We start from the raw sequence: 24145 nt of genomic DNA on the forward strand, positions 1-24145 counted from the left end.
TTCTAATCTCATAGCATTGTGGTGAGAAAAGATGCTTGATATGATTTCAGTTTTCCTAAATTTACCAAGGCTTGATTTGTAACCCAAGATGTGATCTATCCTGGAGAATGTTCGGTGTGCATTTGAGAAGAAAGTGTAATCTACTGTTTTCGATGGAATGTCTTAAAAATATCATAAATCTATCTGGTCTGTTGTGTCATTTAAACCTGTGTTTCCATATTAACTTTCAGTCTTGATGATCTCTCCATTGGTGTAAGTGAGGTGTTAAAGTTCCCCACTATTATTGTGCTACTGTTGATTTCCTCTTCTATAGCTGTTAACATCTGTGTTATTATGTATTGAGGTGCTCCTATGCTGGGTGCATAAATGTTTATAATTGTTATATCTTCTTCTTGGATTGATCCCTTGATCATTATGTTGTGTCTTTCCTTGTCTCTTGTAACATTCTTTACTTTAAAGTCTATTTTATCTGATAGAGTACTGCCACTCCAGCTTCCTTTTGATTTCCATTTGCATGGAATATCTTTTCCCATCCTCTCACTTTCAGTCGGTATGTGTCCCTGGGTCTGAAGTGGGTCTCTTGTAGACAGCATATATATGGGTCTTGTTTTTGTACCCATTCAGCGAGCCTGTGTCTTTTGGTTGGAGCATTTAATCCATTCATGTTTAAGGTAATTATTGATACGTATGTTCCTATTACCATTTTCTTAATTGTTATGGCTTTGTTCGTGTAGGTCCTTTTCTTCTCGTGTGTCCCACTTAGAGAAGTTCCTTTAGCATTTGTCGTAAAGCTGGTTTGGTGATGCTGACTTCTCTTAGCTTTTGCTTGTCTCTAAAGCTTTTGATTTCTCCGTGGAATCTGAGTGAGATCCTTGCTGGGTAGAGTAATCTTGGTTGTAGGTTCTTCCCTTTCATCACTTTAAATTATCGTGCCACCCCCTTCTGGCTTGTAGAGTTTCTGCTGAGAAATTAGCTGTTAACCTTATGGGAGTTCCCTTGTATGGTATTTGTCGTTTTTCCCTTGTGCTTTCAATAATTTTTCTTTGTATTTAATTTTTGTCAATTTGATTACTAAGTGTCTTGGTGTGTTTCTCCTTGGGTTTATCCTACTTGGGACTCTCTGCGCTTCCTGGACTCGGGTGGTTATTTTCTTTCCCATGTTAGGGAAGTTTTCGACTATAATCTCTTCAAGTATTTTCTCAGGTCCTTTCTCTCTCTCTTCTCCTTCTGGGACCCCTATAATGCGACTGCTGTTGTGTTTAATGTTGTCCCAGAGGTCTCTTAGACTGTCTTCATTTCTTTTCATTCTTTTTTCTTTATTCTGTTCTGCAGCAGTGAATTCCACCATTCTGTCTTCCAGGTCACTTATCTGTTCTTCTGCCTCAGTTATTCTCCTATTGATTCCTTCTAGTGTAGTTTTCATTTCAGTTATTGTATTGTTCATCCCTGTTTGTTCTTTAATTCTTCTAGGTGTTTGTTAAACATTTCTTGCATCTTCTCGATCTTTGCCTCCATTCTTTTTCCGAGGTCCTAGATCATCTTCACTATCATTATTCTGAATTCTTTTTCTGGAAGGTTGCCTATCTCCACTTCATTTAGTTGTTTTTCTGGGGTTTTATCTTGTTCCTTCATCTGGTACATAGCCCTCTGCCTTTTCATCTTGTCTACCTTTCTGTGAATGTGTTTTTCGTTCCACAGGCAGCAGAATTGTAGTTCTTCTTGCTTCTGCTGTCTGCCCTCTGGTGGATGAGGCTATCTAAGAGGCTTGTGCAAGCTTCCTGATGGGAGGGACTGGTGGTGGGTAGATTTGGGTGTTGCTCTGGTGGGCAGAGCTCAGTAAAACTTTAATCTGCTTGTCTGCTGATGGGTGGGGCTGGGTTCCCTCCCTGTTGGTTGTTTGGCCTGAGGGGACCCAGCACTGGAGCCTACAAGCTCTTTGGTGGGGCTAATGGTGGACTCTGGGAGGGCTCATGCCAAGGAGTACTTCCCAGAACTTCTGCTTCCAGTATCCTTGTCCCCACAGTGAGTCACTAGCCTTCAAAGTCTGATCCTGTAGAAATTTCTCCTCCTGTTGTCGGACCCCCAGGTTGGGAAGCCTGACCTGGGGCTCAGAACCTTAACCCCAGTGGGTGGACTTCTGTGGTATAATTGTTCTCTAGTTTGTGAGTCACCCACCCAGCAGTTATGGGATTTGATTTTACTGTGATTGCACCCCTCCTCCCGTCTCATTGCAGCTTCTCCTTTGTCTTTGGATGTGGGGTATCTTTTTTGGTGAGTTCCAGTGTCTTCCTGTTGATGACTGTTCAGCAGTTAGTTGTGATTCCGGTGATCTCACAAGAGGGAGTGAGTGCATGTCCTTCTCCGCTGCCATCTTGAACTAATGTCCCTTTTCTTTTTAATTTGGGACTTTAAATCTAGTTCCATGGAGCTGTTTACCATGCCAATAGGTGTATACAAATTAAAATGTACTGTTTTATATATGTATACCTGGTGAGTTTTGAATTAGGATTTATTTTAATGACACTAATGCAATCTTACATAATGTTTGCAATAGTTTAGTACAGGTTTTGTTTTGTTTTGTTTTTTAATCCAGATGACTGTAAAGATTGCTGCTCTGGAACTATCAGCAAACTTGAAGAAGAGGCTACATTAAAAGTTTTCTTCAATAAAGTTCCTGAGTTTGCTAGGCCTGCATGTAGTTCAGACTGTGAAAAGAAGCTTTATGCAAAGCCAAGTAGGTATCATAAAATAGGTGAACTGGAACACAGTTTTAATTATATCAGAGTGAGGTAGTTTATAGCTCACAGCTTAGCAGCCTAACAACAGGTTTGAAGTACTGACTAATTGTAATTTTGTCAGTAATAACCTAGAGACACAGATAAACAAAAGTGTGGAACAATCTGCCTGGATCTCCGAAGGGCCAGGGGGGTTAATCTAATTTAGATTAAACAATGAGTTCTATAAATTTAATACTTCATGTGCATCCTTATTTAGAAATGCCAGACAAAAATATAGAAACTTAGCAAAAAAGTTTTTTTTTTAATCCTTAATTTGAAGATAATCATCGGATTCAAGAGATTTTTCAAGGTACAAAGGAATAATAGTTTTCATTTAGTTAAGATGAATAAATGTGCAAGAACCTTATTGGGGTTAAAAATAGTTGTGCATATAAATCAAGTGATAGTTCCTCTCTTGGACCTCTATAGCAATTATTGTCTCTGCAAGTTTTCTGCAATTTATCATGAAGTGCCTCGTGGCAGTACCTCCATTGTTAGCCTGAAATGTTTATTTAAATCTTTTGTGGTTATTTAACCATTCATATTCATTTAACGAACACATATTTGAGCTTCTCAATGTGGCAGGCACTGCCTTTGTATAGGGTATAGATCTCTGCCTGAGTTTCCACCTACCATTGGGGGTGAGGACAAAAATAATGCAAATTCACAGAGAAAAGGGCTGCTTGTGCAATGGATAATTTATCCTGCCTTTGTCCCAAGTTCCTGGGAAAGAGCTTCTAGACCCTTGGAATTTCCTGAATGATAGGAGTATCATTGTTATTCATGGTGGGCCCCTAGATACTTTTTTGTTTGTTTGTTTGTTTGTTTATTTATTTATTTTTAACATCTTTATTGGAGTATAACTGTTTTACAGTAGTGTGTTAGTTTCTCCTTTACAACAAAGTGAATCAGTTATACATATACATATGTTCCCATATCTCTTCCCTCTTGCGTCACCCTCCCTCCCACACTCCCTATCCCACCCCTCTCAAGGTGGTCACAAAGCACCGAGGTGAACTCCCTGTGCTATGTGGCAGCTTCCCACTAGCTATCTAATTTACATTTGGTAGTGTGTATATGTCCATGCCACTCTCTCACATCGTCCCAGCTTACCCTTCCTCCTCCCCATATCCTCAAGTCGATGCTCTAGTAGGTCTGTGTTTTATTCCCGTCCTACCACTAATCTCTTCATGACATTTTTTTTCTTAGATTCCATATATATGTGTTAGCATACAGTATTTGTTTTTCTCCTTCTGACTTACTTCACTCTGTATGACAGACTCCAGGTCTATCCACCTCATTACAAATAACCCAGTTTCATTTCTTTTTTAAGATGGAGAATGGCCCTGCCCGAAAAACCAACCATGGGATTAGGGGGTTGGGGCTTTGAACCAGGATATATCAGCCCTGTCTCCAGGGAGGAGAAGGAAGGGAAGCTGGAGATTGAATTCAATCATGTGGCCAGTGACTTACTGAATCATGCCTACATAATGAAAGCCCAGTTAAAAATGTGGACATCTGAAGTGCACGTGAGTTTCCCTGGTTAGTGACACACACTGATAGGCGGAGCGGGTGATGTGTCCACATTCCACGAGGAGAAGACACAGGGACTCCGCATTTGAAACCCTCCCAGAACTCACCCTGTGCATCGGTTCATTCAGCCAGTCCTGATTTGTATCTTTGATAATAAAACTGTAATCTTAAGTATTGTGCTTTCCTGACTTCTCCGAGTCATTGTGGTAAATTTTTGGTCCTGAGGAGACATTGGGAACTCCCAAATTTGTAGTCAATTGGTCAGAAGAGCAGGTGGCTTGGGAACCCCCTCTAAACTTGCAGCTGGGGTCTGAAGAAAAGGCCGTCTTCTTAGGGACTGAAATCTACGCTGACCCCAGGCAGTTCATGTTAGGGTTGGGCCGTAGCATTGCGGAGAGAATTTCAGACTGTGGTCAGTTCTATGGGGAGTGGTGAGATGTGGGTGACTGTTAGCTGAGTGGGCAGGGAAGCTCTCTTGGAAGAGTTAATATCGAAGCTGAGACCTGCAGCCCAGCTGAGCCTCGATGGGGAGAAAGTTCCAGGCAGAGGAAGCCACCAGGAAAAGTTCTGGAGGTGGTAACAAGCAGAGCACGCTGGCGATGTGAGACCAGTGGGGCTGGCACGGAAGAACTGCGGATGACCGGTGGGTGGGGAAGGTCACACGAAGTAGCCTTGTAGTGTGTGGTAAAGGGGTGGCATTTTAAGAGTGACAGGAAGCTATCGGTTATAAGTCAAAAAGTGCTGTAATTTGATTCACCGCTTGGAAAAGTCACTCTGGATAATAGGTGGAGAAACGACTATGGTGGTGAATGTGAACTTCAGTCTGCAGTGTTTATGTCTTGATTGCCAATGTTTTTGTAGGCTCTTTGAGGACAAGAAATGTAGTTTGTACTTCCTTATATTCACACAGTGCCTCAGATCAATGCTGAGTGTATATATAGACGCTACTGTATAATCTAGGCTGAAATCTGAGTGTGCGTGGAGAAAGACACGAATGTAGCAGAAGGGGAGGCGAATCCTTGCTCAATATCATCAGTGGGTGAATTGGAAGGTTATTGTGACTGAGTTTGAAAACCGGCTAAAATCTGCATTAAAACAGCAAAATATTCTGCCATAATTCCATACATTTTTCAAGTCCTACACAGGTTTCAAAATAATTTTTAAACTCTAGGTCAGAGGTTTAGCAAACTATGGCCTTCAGGCCAAATCCAGTCTGTTTCCTGTCTCTCTAAGTACTATTTTGTTGTAACCATCCGCGCCCATCTGTTTACATACTGTCTACGACAGCTTTCACACTACAGGGTTGAGTGGGTCTAACAGCCTGTATGGTCCCAAAGCCTAGAATACTTCCTGTCTGGTCTTTTAGAGAAAAGGTGAGCTGACTTCCTGTTTGGAGGAAAGGCTCCTTTTGTGGTTGGCACTGGGAACGGTGAGTGCTGTGTGTGTTATTGGGCTCTCTGTGCATTTTGCTAGGGTCCTCCAGGTTCTCCAAGGGCAGTTTCCAAAGATGGTAGCAAGCAAAGGGGGTGGTTTCCACCTGCTTCCAGCAAAGGAGACCAGAGAGAAGGAAATGAAGGTTGTTTGAATGGACGGACAGACATCACCCCGGGAGCCCAGCAAATGCAGCTGAGCTCTAAGCAGAGGCCGTGGCCACCACCTCCCAATCAGGAAGGAGGCTGCTGGCTGGGCGCCAACTCTCAGCTATGAGACAAGGCAGGTCTTCTCCAAGAACAGCTAACAGGACAGGGAGGTGGGCAGAGCTTTTCTGCTATCAAGCCTGTCACTCTTTCCATAATGAACGAAGGTGACAATATGGGAGTGATACCAACCAGAGAGCACGGACTGTGTGCAAGGCTGCGGGGAACTGGAGTTTCAAAGAACCCCTGCAGCGATGCAGTTACGATTATTCTCATCCGCAGCTGAGAGAAGGTTGTGAGCAGGAAGTGGAAGACCAGGGAGGTTGGGGAACTGGTTCAAAGGCACGTGGCTGGTGAGGGAGGGAGTTGGGGTTTGGAGCCAGACGTGTGTGATTCCAAAGCCTACGCTATTCAAAGTGCTGCTCTATGACGTTGCTACTCAGAGTGTGGTCCACTGGCCAGTGGCAGCAGCAGTAGCATCTCGAGCCCCGGCCCAGACTTCCCGAATCAGAATCTGCATTTTACCAAGGTCCCCAGGTGATTTCTGAGCACGTTAAAGTTCGTAAAGCACGGCGACTCAAGACCTCCATACTTTTTTCCAACTCCCACTAAGAATCCAAGCTTTCATCCAAATTTGCACTTTGTCAGAATTTTCACCCTTGATATAATATAAACTGATCCAGGATGGGAGCCATGTCCCATTTTTCTCAGTCAAGGCTGTTATGTTGAATTAGATCCTAGGAGCAGATCCTGGACAGGTAAGAAACTGTTTCACCTAGCGTTTGTCTTGATTCCAAGCATGTTCCACACCAGGAATTCTTAGAACCAAAGGAGCAAGCCTAACTCTCTTCTGCAAACGTTTGGAGAGGTCACCTGGAAAGTTCAGCAGAGGAACCCAATGGTGGGGATTCAGCTTCCAGAACCAAGTCCCTCCTGTACCTGGGGTCCTGTGACAAGTTCAGGGAGAGGACGGGCACCCAGGCAGAGGACACTGAGGAAGCAGGACTCACTCAGCCAGGCAGATCTCCCCTGTGGGATGTCATGATTCCTCTAAATACAGGCAGTATTTGAAAGGATAGGTGGGAAGATCAGCCACATGCATACAAACACCACATCTATTGTAAAACAGAAATACTACCCGCCAACTGCAACGAACTTTACTTCCCATTTCTACAGGGAGTTTGCAGCTAACGTGGAGTGGCCAAATAATATTAAAGAGCTGATTCTTCTCAGGGGCGCTGTCCACTTCCAACCGTGTAAAGTCACCCTGGAGTCTGGAAGACCAAAGGGAAGGCTTCCTTCTTTCTGCCTCTGCTGCCTGTGTCACTGGAGCTGCGGTTAGATGTGCCCAGAGGGCTCAATCCTTTAGTGGGAGTCAGCCTAGGTTTTGATCCTGAACATTTCACTATTTCTGCTTGTTCTTAACAGACACTCTGGCTTCTCAGTCGGTAGTAGCCTATGGCAATAGCAGCAGAGGCTGGAGCATTAAGAAAAAAATAGAAGTTAATGGTTTCTACACATAACTGTGGGTGGGTTTTTTTGTTTGTTTGTTTGTTTTCCCTGTTGGCTACTATCAGCCAAAAAAATGCCTAGAACTAGAAGTAAAAACAAAACACACACAAAAACGAAGTCACTAACTTTCTGTCACTGACCCCTCACCCCTGTGGCTGTGAGTTTTCTATCAGGGTTTCCAGACAGTTGATCCCACAGTGGGGCAAGGTTAAGAGCTCGGCATCACTTTATTGCTCTGCTTGGCTGTTGATGGGAGGGACCCAGGTCAGAGCTCCCTCCTCGGATCTCAACATTCATCTTGGCCACAGGGAATTACTAAGGATGAAGGCTCATGTCAAACTCTCTCTCCCTGTGCTCTGCCATAAACCAGCTGGGAGCCCCCGGGTCGGTCACTTAACCTCCCCGTACCCAAGTGCCCTCGTCTGTAAAATGAGAGGTTTGTACTGTCTGATCTCTAAGTCTTCCACCGCTAGCATGCTGTGATTCTTTGTCCTTGCTTTTAGCTGTATTTGACGCAAGTACATACATCTACATTTCATGGGAAGAAATAGGGAATCGAAAAGAGCGTGGAGCATCTGCTCCGGAACCACACAGATCTTCTGGCCCCAGCTCTGAAACTCATTGGCAAACCATCTAATAAGTCTGATTCTGTTTTCTCATTGGTACAAAATACAAAGTATCACCGCATACAGGATGTTGGGAGAGTCAAGAGAGAAGATGAATATAAAGTGCATGGCTTACAGCCTGCATGCTGGGCCCTTTCCCTTTTTCATCTCTTCCAAGCCTTAAGCAGCAAAGAAAAGGGGGATAAGCAAACTGTCTACTCTTCTCTGGAGCCCGGGGAGCGGCTTCCTCTGCACAATCAAAACCACTTCCTGAGCCCAGATGAGCAGCTGCCCCTCTCTCCTTGTCTAGTCCTCCTGGGCGGCACTGAGTGTGTCTCACACAGGGAGATGGTGTGGCCTGTGTCTGCCCCTGGGTCCATCCTATGGGGAATGATACTCATTTGAGCTCCCAATGAAATTGTCTTATCCTCGGAGAAACAACATGTAGATACAGTCATTGATTGCCTTGCCTTCCTTGGTAAGGGAATGGATGGTGATGGCCCTGGTTTGTAAAAGTCTTACAGTAAAGACAGGGTGGCCTTTATATATCTCGGGCACATATGATTGCATTCCCAAAGAACAAATGTCCACTGTCATTTGGATAAAACTCCATCATCGTCTTTATTTCTTTCACTCTCAGCTTTGTCTCTGTCCTCTGAGTGCTCCTGAATTGGATGTGGTCTGCCTTGCCTTTTCTTCTTGGCCTCTCAGAGTCACCTCTGTAGCTCTAAGAACCTGAATTTACATCTTAAATGCTCACCACGACTCCAGTCCTGCCGTGCTGACAGCCAGGGCGGGTTTCAGGCATGGACTCAGCGGTCCTTGAGTAACACGTTTTCCTGATTGTTTCTACCCAAGTGTATTAAAAACACTTGCCTTTGTAGCAAACTTGCTCCTAACTAATTGTTTAAAGTCTCTGTATCCCTAGAGGAGATATGGGAAATCTTTACCTTGCATGGTCGAGAATAAAACAATTATCTAGCAAATACTTTCTACAATTAATTATAGTCACTATATATAGTACAAAAAAGATTCCTACCTCCAAAACCCAAAATAGTTTGTTTTTGAACTAATTCCACAGAAGTTTAGCAACTCCGTCCAAGAACAATTACATTTTTAAATTTGAAAACAATTTCTACTCTGTCAGCCGTTTTGGTCCTCTAAATAGCTCTCTTGTTTCTTCCTAGGCGAGTAGGCATGGTTTAAGGGGGTAATTTGTAATTTTACCTCACTTTTTATCTCAGCTAACCATCCATCCTCAGTCACACTTGCAGTTTCATTTAGATATGAGGCTTCCATTTGAACGTGTTTGGAAAAAAACCCCCAAAAGTACAAGGGCATAAGCATTTTACAGTGCTATATGGGAAATGCAGCAGGTCTGGCACTCACTGATTTTCTTAGCATTTTGATTATATGGGTCTATGAGTTCAGATGAATCAAAGTAAAATTGAAACTCAGCAGGCATGATGAAATCAACTGAAACTGCCAAAACGGTTGGTCAGAGCCCACAAAAACTGTTTCATTCTCCAAGACTGGGAGGTAGAACCAGACCGAATTCAAGAGACAGCTTCCGAGGGCTGTCATCGTTCAACTCCTCAAATAGAGAAAGACATTTCTCAACAGTGGATTTGGTTTTTTTAAACTGTACCTTTGCACAGACTTCAGTAAATGACACAGAGTTAATCTCTGCAAACAACAGGACATATGCATGATACCACTTTTTAACTTATACAAATTGGAATCTAATCCCCCCAACATGCATGCTGTGTTGGTAACTGGACGTGGGTGGGGAGAGACCCAGATGAAATACTTTTAAAACAATTTAATTTCTGCTGTTGACTCAGGGATGAGAATGGAGTCGGAGAAACAAGCCTGACCTCATGCAGAGAAAGCTGTTTATGTTCTCTGCTCTGTCTTTCCTCTGGGAACCTCCCAGAAGCAGCAAAAGGGGTCACAGCAATTTGTTGTGTAGATGACATTTTAAAAGAAATATTTTGTTCATTTGTAAAACAGAAAGGCTAATATTTACCTTACCTACCTCGCAGGGGGCTGTATCCAAGGACACCATACATATGTAAAATCTGGAAAATGCTATGATGTAGGTACTTTATCATTACTGTGTCCACGTTAGAACATTCTTAAAAGGAAGGTGAGCATCAAAACTGCTAACTATTCAGGTATGAGGTATATAATATTGCCGGGTGCCTACAGAAAATGAAGACCTCTCTCCCTCGGACACAAAAGTATTCCACATAATTGCAATTAAAAATTGACTGTGCTTTTATTTTCATGAAGTATCAGGTAAAATACAGATTAAGTATTGATGAAGCTGCAGTACTACAAGAATCCCGAGGCCATGCAGCGTCAATGAACAGGATGGCTCTTTGTCTATCAGTTGGTCCTAAGACCGCCTCTAAGAGCAACAGCCTTGGGAAAGAAATGCAAATGAACATTGACCACCATACTTCTCCTATTTTCTCTATTTAAAGTCTGCCTGAAATATACTATCTATCACTCCTTTCTTGAGCACCAGTTGCAATAATTTTAGATCACAAGTCTATTAAATTATAAAATATTTTATGTTTTCCAATACTTTTTAATGTGCATTTCTCAAAACATGGTTTGAAATTCTTTTTTTTAACTCACCAGAGTACCTAGTAAAGTGCTAGACAAATAGCAGACACATAATAAATTCTTCCTGAGGACTGATTTCTTAAGAGAAAACATGCTAATATTAGCTATAAACTGTTAATACACTCCCACATATACTGTTTAAAGTAACTGGACTTTTGAAGAGTGGTAAAAAAAATTTGCAGAAGTGGGATTGTATAACTATATTGACTTAATCCATTACTTAATGGGAACCCTTTCTCTAATTTAAGGCTAACTTTAGAATTAGAATTGATAAGTGAGAAGTACTTTAGCTTTATATATTAATGAGTAATTATGACATAATGAAACTGATTTTCATTAGATAACCTATGAGAACCTGCCTACTTTGAGAGTGACACTGCAGTCCATCTCTCAAAATATGTTTAAAAAGGCATATATATTATTATTTTATGTCAATATCTTTTCTTAAGCAGTCGAAACAAAATTTCTTATTGCACAGTTCTACTAAGCTAGTCAAATGAAGTATTATTGTTTAATAAATGCATGACAAAGCTCTTTTGACCAGTTTCACTTTAAGGATAGCATTTTCATTTTCTCTGTGTAAGAAGGTAAACACCAGTACAAACTCCATCTCCCTTGTGCATCAGGAACACGGCACGGCTTAGTTGCTGGCAGCCTCCGTGGACTGAGGAGTAAACAGCTGAGCATGCGTCACTATGTTCCTTAGGACACCGCTTTAAGTGGATGCAATAATTATTTCATTGAGCAGGTCTAATTCTCTCTTGATTTGTGGAAGCAATAATAACATTCCGTCTGACACAGTGCTTTGCTAGGCGGAATCCAGATCTAGGCACTGAGATCTTTACGGCCTCCCCAGGAGGAGCTGGGTCGCAGGTGGTATTCTGAGCACCACAGCGAGAAAAAAGAGGGGTTTGCCTGAGGTCTTCTGACAAGCCAGCTACTCAGGGAACAGCGTCTAGTCTCCGGATGCCTGGCACACAATCACAAAAGCGCACTCCTGGAAGAGCTGCCCAAATCGCGTGTGCAGACGAGAAGAGGGGAAATGACACCCAGGACGCTCACTGCAGAGTCCCCACGGCAGCCTGTCACCAGTTCCCTCCAACTACGCGTAAAGCACACTGAAGGGTATCAAACAACATAAAGTCCTAATGGTACCCTTAATTAGGCGGGATCATCAGGCTAACTCCCTGGCTGCCAACAGCCCCAAATTCCTCTCCGTGGTGCCGAATCTTGAACGCAAGATGTAGTTACCGAAATACTCTTTGGCTTACAAGGGACCATCAAGCTCTGATGATGGTGACATTTGATAGCACTGATGTCAAACTTTATATGACCATAATCCAAGTTTACAATGATACATTAAGCCCTAATGCTGCTATTTATATCAGCGTTTACGGTGATATAAATAGTCATGCTGATGGCATTACCAGCAGCACTCAGTGGAATCACAGCTGTCGAGCGCTGCTTTTATGCTATTAGCACTGCTACTTGTATCACCATAAACTTAGGTAGTCACATGTTACATACGAATATACAAGAAAGATGGACAGCCACACTTTATGCCCATATCCAGCCTCCTGTACTGGAGACTTACAGCTTGCTGCCCTCCTCTGTGTATTAAGGTCTGCCTAGCCCTCCATTTGGCTCTGTTTATACCGAACAGCAATCTATTTTCTGCCAACCTCGCGTTTGCTGGGAAACACTATTTAAAATTGGTAAGGAGGTGCCAACCCCAGCTACAGGCACACTTACTGTCTCCTTGGCAGCGCAGGGGACCCACACTCAGTTTGGCTTCCGAGCCTTGCCGGTCAGTATCTCCAACCACCACCTGGCTTACCGGCAGGTGATCTTTGTAGGATAAGAAGCCAGCGTCCTTCCTCCTGAATCACAGGGAAAGACAGAAAAGCATGAGGAGGCTAAGTTAGAAACATGTCTTTTTTGATCATTGTTTAAGTTGTCTAACAATTGACCACATTGCAATAGATGCTCAGAGGTGCACTAAGTAGAACCACAGTTAGAGTTGTTCCCTCTCTTCCATTGGGTGGTTTCACAGCTCATGGCTCAGAAGCAACTGTGACCGCTTTGCCTTCTTTTTTTTTTTTTTTTTTTTTCGGTAAGCGGGCCTCTCACTGTTGTGGCCTCTCCCGTTGCGGAGCACAGGCTCCGGACACGCAGGCCTAGCGGCCACGGCTCACGAGCTTAGTTGCTCCGCGGCATGTGGGATCTTCCCGGACCAGGGCACGAACCCGTGTCTCCTGCATCGGCAGGCGGATTCTCAACCACTGCGCCACCAGGGAAGCCCCGCTTTGCCTTCTGAAAAACAAAACTGACACCCTGATTTCCAGAGAGTCACAACCAATACACAGCATGCTATTTCAGGTTGAGTGGAGATTACCATGTGGCTTGAAGTACACACATCAAATGCTGAGCATGCAGGCGGTTTGCTGTTGTCAGGGAATCTAAAGTTCAACAAAGCCAACCTGATCTCTTGCATAAAATTAGAAACAAAACCCTATTAAAAAACCCACTTGTCTCCTTAATTGCTTTGAAGCAGTTGCTTCAGAGGCTTTCTTCCCTGCTGTGCATCAGCTAAATAAGAGATACTTTTAGGTCCTTCATCTCTTCTTGTTTATTTTAACAACTGAAAGAGTTTATGCAAAGTTTCCAACACAGAGCAGGTGCTCATGAAGTGCCTATTTCCATCGATAATGAGGAGGGGAGTTGAGATGCAAGTCCGATTTGGCTTTTCTCTTAGATTTGTTCTCCTGTTTATCCTATATCTATCTTGTTTCAGGTCTCCTAACCCAACCCCATACCCACCTTAAACAGAGGAAGAGGGCAAGGCTAGTTGTAAAGTATGGATTCTAGGATGAAGCACAGAAGTATAGGAGATGTTCTTAGGGATGGAACCAAGGTGAGTTACCACGCAGCACAGATTTCACCTTAATAGGAAACTCCTATCCCCTCATCCTCTTTTTGTGCTGCTGTGGCTGAGAGATCCCCTCATTTGGGGCTAGATGACTGGGAGGCACAAATCAGTGTAAGGTCATTCCACAAATTTATCTTTTTGCAAGATTTTGTGCACTGTTCAGCCTGAATGTAAATGAGAATTTTGAAATTGTATGTACAACTGATCACAGGAAAGAAAACTGATTTTGGATGATAGAAGAATGAGAGAAAAGTTGTGGGGGTGGGCTCTGGGGGGAATTGGGAGATGGGGATTGACGCATATACACTATGGATACTATGTATAAAATGGATAACTAATGAGAACATTCTGTATAGCACAGGAAATTCTGCTTAATGCACTGTGGTGACTTGAATGGGAAGGAAGTCCAAAAGGGAGGGGATATTTGTATATGTATGGCTGACTCATTTTGCTGTACAGTAGAAACTAACACAATATTGTAAAGCAGATATACTCCAATAAAAATTAATTAAAAAAAAAAAGAATGAGGGAGAGAGTTCAATAATCAGGTTAAAGATCTGTCATTTGCATCTCTTGCACGGAATTGAGGAGAACCAACTTGGAAGCCTGTCTCTAAAATGCTATGCTGTTAGGTGCAGTTACTTGCTCCTCTGACCTTCTAGAAAGTCACTGAACATATGCTCCTTCATGTGTCAGGACCCACAGAAACCCAGGACGGAGTCACAGAATTTAGCCAGGGGACCGCAAACAAATGTATTTTCCACTGCTTCAGTTATTTCAATGAGTTTCCTAGATAAAGTTAAAAAAAATTTTTTTGGGGGGGGCTGCTGCCACATGACATGTAGGATCCTTAGTTCCCTCACCAGGGATCAAACCCTCACCTGCTGCAGTGGAAGTGCGGAGTCTTAACAACTGGACAGCCAGGGAAGTCCAAAAAAATTTTTTTTTTTTAATTCAAATGAGAACTAAGATCATGCAGAAAAGCACTGTGATTCTTACTGACATTGCAGCTACTGATGACCCAGCCTCAGATCATTTGTAAACCCAACTCCTTATATTAGAACTTCTATCAGTTAAAATCATTTTAGAGAGGGAAGAAAGTCTTTGCTATTAAATTTGATATTTAATGTTTCTTAAAGGGACAATAAATGAAAGCACCCTTAATAACATACTGTGATTTGACAACTTAGTAGAATAATGTGCATTCCTGTGGAACTTCAGGCCGAGATTCTCTACAAGTTCATTATCATTTAGAAGTAACTGACTCTAGATCAGGGATTTGTGAGCTAAGTCCTGAGAACCATTCACCTTGTCGCTTTTTGTGTGATGGCCCATAATCTTTTTTTTCTTTTTTTTTTAATATTTATTTATTTGGCTGTGCCAGGTCCTAGTTGCAGCATGCAGTATCTGTAGTTACGACATGCGTACTCTTAGTTGCGGCATGTGGGATCTAGTTCCCTGACCAGGGATAGAACCCGGGGCCCCTGCATTGGGAGCATGGAGCCTTAGCCACTGGACCACCAGGGAAGTCCTAGTTTTAAAAATTTTAAATGGTTGAAAAGAAATCAAAAGCAGAATAATATTCTGTGCCATGTGAAAATTACATAAAATTCAAAGTCAGTGTCCATAAATAAAGTTTTACTGAAATAAAGTCACTTTTTAATTTAACTTTTTTTTTAACAATATTGTCTATGGTGCTTCCAGGCTACAATGGCAGAGCTGCGTAGTTATAATAGAGGCCATATGGCCCTCAAAACCGAAAATAATTATTATCTGGCCCTTTATAGAAAATGCTTGCCAACTCTTGCTCCAAATCATCAGTGTCCACTTTTCCTTTAGGAATTTATTGAGCAAATATCCCACTGACAATCATGGTGGCCTCATGTGCGACTTATCCCCACAGTCGAGTGTAGGGTTAGGGAAGAGGCATGCGAATATCTCTGAGGTGGGGAAAAAAAAGCATTTAAGCCAACATTTATTTACTCTAGCAGTGAGAAGTAACTTAAACCTTATGAATAATTAACTTTCTGACGGACGTTGAAGTACGTGGCCTGCAGTCATGTGTCAGGATGCTCAACATCCTTACCTGATACTTGGTATTGCTGGTTCATTTACAATGAATGAGAAAGTGACTACTTTATAACAAATCTTGTGTTAATATAAGAGTATTTTGGAGACAAATGTTTGGAAATATTCCAATCACTATGTAATCTTATTGCCAAAATTTACATGTGCATAACCTCATAAGAATTTACACATCTACACACTTCCGCAACTTGGAAACATAGTTTTAAAATATTTGTAATAATCTTGTAAATGTAGAGTTCCAGTGGGTTTTGGACTTATTTTATAATACTGAAATGGGTTACTTTCAGTTACTTTGCAAATAAAGCTGATTCAGAGATGATAGAAATTTACTACATTTTATCAAAACCTTTGCATTACTGGTCAATGAAACTGAAAAATTAACATCATGATTCAGTAGGTGCACTTAGCAATATACCTTTATCTAGTTTGTTATATGTACCTTTAGGTGATATTTTTCAACTATGATAGCCAATAAAGTCAAGTATCAAAATGAAAAACACAGAGAGGCAGATCTTCAAATTGGTAATCCAAGATTATTTAAAATAATATGTATTTAATCACATCACAGTTACTAAAACAATTAAAGGAAAAATGATTAATTTCTATTAATATTTTAGAGAAGATATTATTAATGACAACTTTAAATCACTTTTAACTTTATTTTTTTATATTGAACATAAAATGTTAATTCACTAGAACCTGTATCTTACTTTTATACTTATTTGTAAATATGTGCTCAAAAATTTTTAAAATAGGGTATCAAAAAATATGAAGAACACTGCTCTAATTCATAGAAAACAATAATAACAATATGGCATCTATCATTGAATACCTATGTATATTAGACTATTTCTTGTAAACAACACCTAATCTGAAATCAATTCTTCCGTAGAGGCATCATTATCCCCATTTTACTAATGAGAATCAGAGAATTTATCTTGACCAAGGTCACCGGCTCATAACTATAGAGTCTGGATTCAAATCGAGATTATCTGGATCCTATTCTAGGATTTTCCACAAAAAAGAGGGGAGAAACAAAACAGAAGAAAACCAAAAAACAACTATGTCAATTAAAAGCCTTTTTCTTTTAATTTTCATTTAAAGATGAGGTGAAAATGTACCTTTTTAGATACTCTTAGCTATCCTGCAACACTGAGAAAATTATTTGTGATTAGTAAGTTCAAAGATATCTGTAATGTTACACTCACAGGCATCCCCTATGCCATCAGCACACTCAGTAAAAGTAGTCTAGAACTACTCCATCCCCAAGCTAACCACTGTTTTTAATGGTATATTGAAGTTTACAAAAGGTTACAGTTTAGCTACTACAGAAGCCCCCTTAGCCTCAGGGATACGTTCCAAGACCCCCAGTGGATGCCTGAATTCACAAATAGTACTGAACCCTATATATACTATGCTTTTTCCTATATGTACTGCATATATCTGTGATAAATTAGGCACAGTAAGAGATTAACAACAACTAATGATAAAATACAACATTTATAACAATATACTGCTATAAAGATGTGAATGTGGCCTTTTTCACACACACACAATATCTTATCATACTAATTTAATGCCTTTTGCATCCTAACTAAGCACCGTGTTGTAACTTTTGTAGTTTGAGGTATGACAGCAAAACTACCACGAATTTCTTTTTCCTTCTTCACAGTTTCATGGAAAGAACGTTCGTTCTTACCATGAATCTTAGCAACGTCAGCATATGGTTGGTTTTCTTTCCTTATTAAGTGACCACCTTTTCACTTAGAAGCAGCACTTAATGGCTTCTCTTTGGCATATCTGAATTGCCAGCATCACTGCTCTTGTGCTTTGGGGTCATTATTAAGTAAAATGAACAAAAGCACTGCAATTTTAAACTAATGAATTGTTTATTTCTGAAATTTTCCATTTAATATTTTCAGATCATGGTTGACCAAGGTTAACTGAAATCACATACAGCAAAAACTTGGATGAGGGATTACTGTAGTGATACCCCTCAGATACTCCTTAACCAAACCAAGAAAATAGGAGAAAATAATTATCAGCTGAGAAAAAAAAAAAATACAAAGTTACGTTCTCGATCACTTTTGATCAGGGATATAAATAGGGCCAGGGATTTTAAAGTCACAAACAATTGTTTGTGAAACTCACCGAACAGTCAACTCAGCTGGAAAAAAATTGGTTGCGGAAACAAATTCACGGGTGGCAATTAAAGTGGTTTGGCTAGCATGAAGTTTCTTGTGTGATCCTACAGCATAACCCACTTTCAAAAAATGATGTGTGGATGAATAGAAAATAACCTGAGACCTGAAGAGGCACCCTTACAAACACCTATAAGACTTCTATCTTAGCACCTGTGTGAAAATTATTTAGCAAGCAAAACAAGCCTTCATTGAAAGTTATGATCTTTAATGATCGAGGTCAATCTAATTTAGGGAGATACTCAGTAACTATTTATCATGTTAGTATAATCTAATTACATCTATTGCTGGGCTGGTACATTAGAAAAATTCTATCATCCATTTCAAATAGGCCCTGAACTCAGACTCTTGCATAATCTTTCTATCAGTGTTGTTATTAAAGGAAAACCTGGTTCTACAGAGTTTGCTTCTCTAACTTGGCATTACTGTTATTTTGCATCAGTACTGTTGTTCTGAGGAACTCTGTCTTACTCTGCTGCTCTTCCCTTGCCTTCTTTTCTTATCCTGCTGAGAAAGCAAACAAGCCTCTAGGCATGCTGGTCTTGCCCTTAGCTCAGTAAAACACCAAATCCCTAGAGGAAAATAAACAGTCCAAGTGTCTGCAATTGTAAGTTTGCTTTTCTACTAGATGTTATAAAAGTTATCACACTATGAGTATGTTCTATAATTCTAGAAGAGAAGAATTTCTTCTGCTTTGTGAAGTTTTAGAAGTACTTGTTTACTTAAAACAAACAAACAAATAGAATTACAGTCAGTGAACATTCATGTATTTCCATCACAGAATCACCAAGGTAGAAATTTCTGGAAGAATACAGGAAGTCAAAGATTTAGCTACAGAAGATGTCAAAGAGACATAGAAATGGGGAATAAACACATGAGAAGATGCTTAATATTATTAGTCATTAGAGACATGCAATTAAAAATCTACTGAGACGCCACCTTACTCCTATCTGAATAATAGAAAAGACAGAAAATAAGTGTTGACGAGGATTTGGAGAAACTGGAATCATCATACATCGCTCATGGGATCGCAAAGTGGTGCAATCGCTTTTGAAAGTAGTTTGGTAGTTTCTAAAAAGTTAAACATAGATTCACCATATGACCCAAAATTCCATTCCTGGATATCTACCCAAGAGAAAGCATATGTCCACACAAAGACTTTTAGGTGGATGATTACAGAAGCTTTATTCACAACAGCCCCAAAGTGGAAACAACCCAAATGCCCATCAATTAGTAAAAGGATAATCAAAATGTAGTATATCCACACAATAGAACACTGTTCATCGGCAAAAAAAATAAAATGTGGATACATACAACGCGTTTTTGAAAATTGTGCCTCATATATTACACGATTGGCAAGGACAGAGTACTTGATGTGTGGCCTCCTTGACATTTCCATGTATTTTCGTCACCAGCAATTAATGGCCAACTCCTGGCATCTCAAAAGTAGTCAATGGGAAAACCTTTGCTTATACTGGCCCTGTATATCTTTTAAAATTAAGGTGAATGTTCTGGGTTCTCTCAGTGTTCCTAAAGCTTTATTTCTAACAACAGACAGATGCAGACAAATCTCGTCACTTCTGACCCCCCTCTGCTTTGTCATGGCGCCTCTTCCATCTTGCTCCTGGCTCGACAGCCCTTCCTCTCTAGATAGCTTGTGACTGGCTTCATTCACCCCACGGGTTCTACATTTGGCCCACAGGGCACATGATGCATTCTTGTCTCACTGAACTCTGAAAGGGGGGTGTCGACTACACGCTGGAGCCCCTTCACTTTGAAGCTCGTCAGGGAGACCCCAGGCTGCTGTGAGTCGGGCCCGTCCTCTCTAGCTCCAGCAGCCAAGGGTCAAGCTCTCTGATTCATTCTCGCGAAGTTCTCCCGTCCCTCTCCCGTAATGGTGGGACGGTTAGAGGTAGACAGAATTGCTAACAACTCCACAAATCAATATCTCCCATTGGTCTCTTAAACTCCTCTAGGAATTTTTAGGCTTCTCTTACGTCACCCAACGTAGGTGACTGAGCCAGAGCTGCACTTGGCTTTAGAACGTGGGGTACTTGACCCCTTAGTCAAGTTCACAGCCTTGGAGCCAGTGCTAAAAACTCCAAGACAACAGAAGTCACCTAATTTATGATCCTTTCCCTGAACATGAAAAAAATCCTAATAACATTAGGATTTAACATAAACATTAACATCAGATTTTCATCTGATTTATTCTGTTTAAAGTATTACTTCACTGTCCTCACAGATTTTCACAATCATGAAGGAGAATAATCAGACTCTCCACCCCCTAATTCTTTTCTTAAATAGATTACTCACAAGAACACTGGTTCTGATGAATTTGGCCTCAGAGGAAAGTTTAATACACCTTGAATTTTTATTTTGTGGATTTGACCGTCCTAAAAGGTACTTTTTTTCAATGATACAGCATTCTTCTTTTGACTAAGGAGCACTGCTTTTTCCCTCTAACGCCATTTCTAAAGCCCCCTCCAAGTAACACAAATCCATAGAAATGATTCTTATATTGATGATTACCACACTCTTTTGTCTACGAACATCACATCATCCTTGACATATTTTGTCATTCCCTCTTCATCTCAGCAGCTCATTTTTCTCCCCTAGTGCACAGAAAAGACTTGTTTGAAGGTGGACGTGGTTTCCTTTACCCGTTTCTGAACTCTGTAGGGCCCTTAAGAGGATCGATATTTGTTTTTATGTTATCAATATCTTGAAGATGCTGTGGGATGTAAACATGTGAAAAAGGCCTCAGCTAAAATGAGGAAAAGCACTTACTCTTTAGGATGAGATGGTCCAAATAAAACTAAAGTTTCAAATGATCTCTCGGTAACTGAGACAAATGCGGGGCAGAAGCAGCCGCGGAAAGTGGCTGAAGGTCACTGTCAGTCTCAAGCGTGAAGGGAGACAGAGGACCCAAGGAGAAGGAGAGTAAATGAGCTGAAATTTGCGAGGGAGAAAGCCAAAATAATTATGTGTAATATAAGCCTGAAGGGAGCCCTCAGGGAGAAAAAAAAGTAGTCAATTATATTAAACATTGCATAGATGTCTAGTATCTAAAAAATTAGAGGGCACATTGGATATATTAATATGGAGATCATTGGTGGACCTATCGCAAAGACTTCCTGTAGAGTAATAAAGAAAATTTTCAATGACTGATAATCAGATGGGAAACAAGAGGGTAGAGACCAACCCTAAACTGTTATTTTGAAGTTGGAATGAGAAATCAGAAATGGAAGAAGCAATAGGATAAAAGCTGGAGGAATCTGTAGCATCAGGAGATTTTGTTTATACACTGGGAGCTGAATCAATTATGTTTTATCACATATGTCTGTAATCAATTTACCGAAATTATTTTACAAGCTTTTGGAAGTAAAACTCATGAATGTCCTATGTATACAAGTAGTGTATAGATGGCATATAACCCTGTCCAGAGGATAACTTGAAGTGGCGTATAATTAGCACCTTCTGACCACTGCTGGGGAATACAAATAACAAGTGCAGCTTCCTTTTGTTTCTAATCCAGGGAATAAAGAGCACCTGATCTCTTTCTTCAAATCAAAACTAATCAAGTGAGGAACACCTGGCCTTTCTGAAATCTGATAGCCAACATATTTTGGGAAAAGATTCTTGGACCTGCACTCTCGGAGAAAAGGACTGAAAGAAGAACTAACTAGATAATTTCACAGTGAGGATTGGAGTTTTGTGGTTAACTCTAGCCAGCTGGGGCTTTCATGTTTATTAGGTTTGGAGAAAGACAGAAATTCAGTAACCCACTCAGGAACATTCTAAAACTTCAGCTAATTAGATTTTAATAAACAAGGTCATCTCTTTGGCAAGTTTACTTTGGAATTTAGAGGGTAAATCATTTACAATGTAGTCCAACTTACACAAATTAAGAGGCATATAAATCGTCCCCACAGAAGAAAGGCAATAAAAATCCTTCACTGTTAATTGAGCGATAGCAAATACTGTCAAAGAAAAGAGTGAGTGGTCTGAACTTGTAGGGCTATGCAAGTCTTGAACAGTGCAAAACTCAGCTTAGTGGCAGTTTATTATAGAGAGAATTAAAGCATATGAGTGTCTTGTTTGTGTGGATTTATTTTGCTCTAAGAGGATCCAGGAGGGGAAATCGCCACTTTCTTCTGATAGGCAGAGTATCCAGTTTGCAAATAATCTGAAAATGGAAAAGTGATGCAAACAGATCTGTGGAGGATTAGCCATTTAATTTCCTTGGAGTGCATGTGATTTTGATGACTGATTTTAACCTTACTTAGAGGTTACATCAGTCTGCTTAACTGCCATAACAAGGCATCACAGATTGGGTAGCCTAAATATTTGTTTTCTCACAGTCCTGGAGCCTGGAAGTCTAAGATCACAGTGCCAGAAGGGTTGTCTGGTGAGGCCTCTCTCCTTGGCTTGCAGACAGCCATGGACTCACTATGTCCCCACATGGCCTTTCTTTTGTTACACACAGAGACAGTGAGCTAGCTCTGGTGTCTCTTCCTCTTCTCACAAGGACACTCATCCTATTGGACTAGGGCTCCACCATTATGACCCCAGTTAACCTTCATTACCTCCTTAAAGACTTTATCTCCAACTACAGCCACGTTGGGTGTTAGGGCATTAACATATGAATATTGAGAGGAGGTGACATAGTTCACAGTTAAGTCTATACAGTTGTACACAATTTTCCATGTTGAGTTTTGGAAACGTTCATTCTGGGAGATGATTATGGGTTTTCTGGAAAGAGAAAAGATATTTGGTCTCTCAAGTGTGGGAAATGCTGTATATGTTGTATATTTCACTCTTGGAGATGCAAAATACCAGTTAGTAAAATAAAGACCATGACATTCCCTACATTGAGTAAAACCTATTTAACTTTGCTTAACCCAGAATCCTGGAAAATAGACTTTTTCCCTAGCACACATATCAGTATCCTGAGAAAAAACATTCTGCATTGTACTAGGTCTGTGAAGCATGGTTTCTGGCATTCTGTGGCTTCTCAAATACAGCTTAAATGGCAAATCATTTACAGAGCTTTCAGATGAGACTGAGATAGAAAAGTAGAGAGCACTGGTGTGTACTTAACATCTTAATTATAGATGCTATGTTCGCCCTTGTGTGTACTTGTTCCCACCATACAAAGATAATGTGTCTTGATCAATTAATATAGAACAACTCCTGGGCTTCTGTAATAAAGCCCACTAAATTAGTATTCCTTCCATGGGAAAAAAATAAGAAGCTACTCGACCCAGATGTCCATCAACAGAGGAAAGAAATAAATTGTGATATACTCACATAATGGAATAAGGCACAGTGATGAAATAAAATGAACCACAGCTCCACACAAAAACCTTGTCAATATAAAAAAAAAATCACTGATGGGAAAAATCAAACATAAAAGAGTACATGCTGAACAATTCCATTTATGTGACGGTCAAGAACAGGCAAAAATACCCTAGGAGAATAGAACTCAGAATAGGAGTTACCCTTGTGGAGATTGTTGAGGAGGCGGCTAAGAAGCCGACCATGTTCTTTTGAATAAATCTTGATCTGTTTAATTATTTTAAGAGTATACCAACATATGAAATGATTGAGCTGCACATTTCATATTTGTACACTTCACTCTATAAAAGTTACAGCTCAAGAGGGAAAAGCATTGTGGCTCATTATTGCTTTCTAGGACAAAGATATGAAATTCCCAATCCTGGCCTTTTCGCAATATGACCCTAAGTTACCATTCCAACATTCCATGTGCTCCAGGGGTCCAGGCATATAGAATATAATGTAATATCTACTCCCTGCTTCCTGGACATCGGAACCATTTATTAGTCAATGTTGCTGTTGACTTTCACGCTTTCCTCTGTTTGTACAGGTTGCCCTGTTTTCTGAGATGTCCTTCCTCTTCTTCCTGCCTATTGAAATTCCACTCATTCTTGTCCAGTTGTTTCTTCTGTAAAGCCTCCCCTGACGTCTCCAAAATGAATTCTTGTTCTTCATCTGGTTCCCATAGCCATCTATCCCTACCGACAATGTACTTACAGCTGACATAGATTAGGAATTTTCTGGGACTTGCCTGCATTCAAATATTTATCTCTTTGTCTCCATAGTACATTGCTACTAAGTATTCTCACTTTTGTCTTATTTTTCTCACTTTTGTTTTGGAGCATGTGGCCAACAAAAATATAATTCTAATGATACAGTAAGTTTTCTT

General features: G+C 40.6%; 1 protein-coding gene across 2 annotated transcripts in view; it reads right to left on the reverse strand.

Moving 5' to 3' along the window:
- The window catches only part of CNTNAP2 (contactin associated protein 2), a 2024023-nt gene that overhangs the window by 348044 nt on the left and 1651834 nt on the right, over positions 1-24145 (reverse strand). For both annotated transcript variants that reach the window (XM_067041938.1, XM_067041937.1), the window contains one exon: positions 12451-12578. In XM_067041938.1, the coding sequence (XP_066898039.1) occupies positions 12451-12578 (128 nt within the window). The remainder of the gene's footprint in view (positions 1-12450; positions 12579-24145) is intronic.

This window comes from Kogia breviceps, chromosome 9, assembly GCF_026419965.1.
Source record: "Kogia breviceps isolate mKogBre1 chromosome 9, mKogBre1 haplotype 1, whole genome shotgun sequence".
Taxonomy (NCBI): domain Eukaryota; kingdom Metazoa; phylum Chordata; class Mammalia; order Artiodactyla; family Physeteridae; genus Kogia; species Kogia breviceps.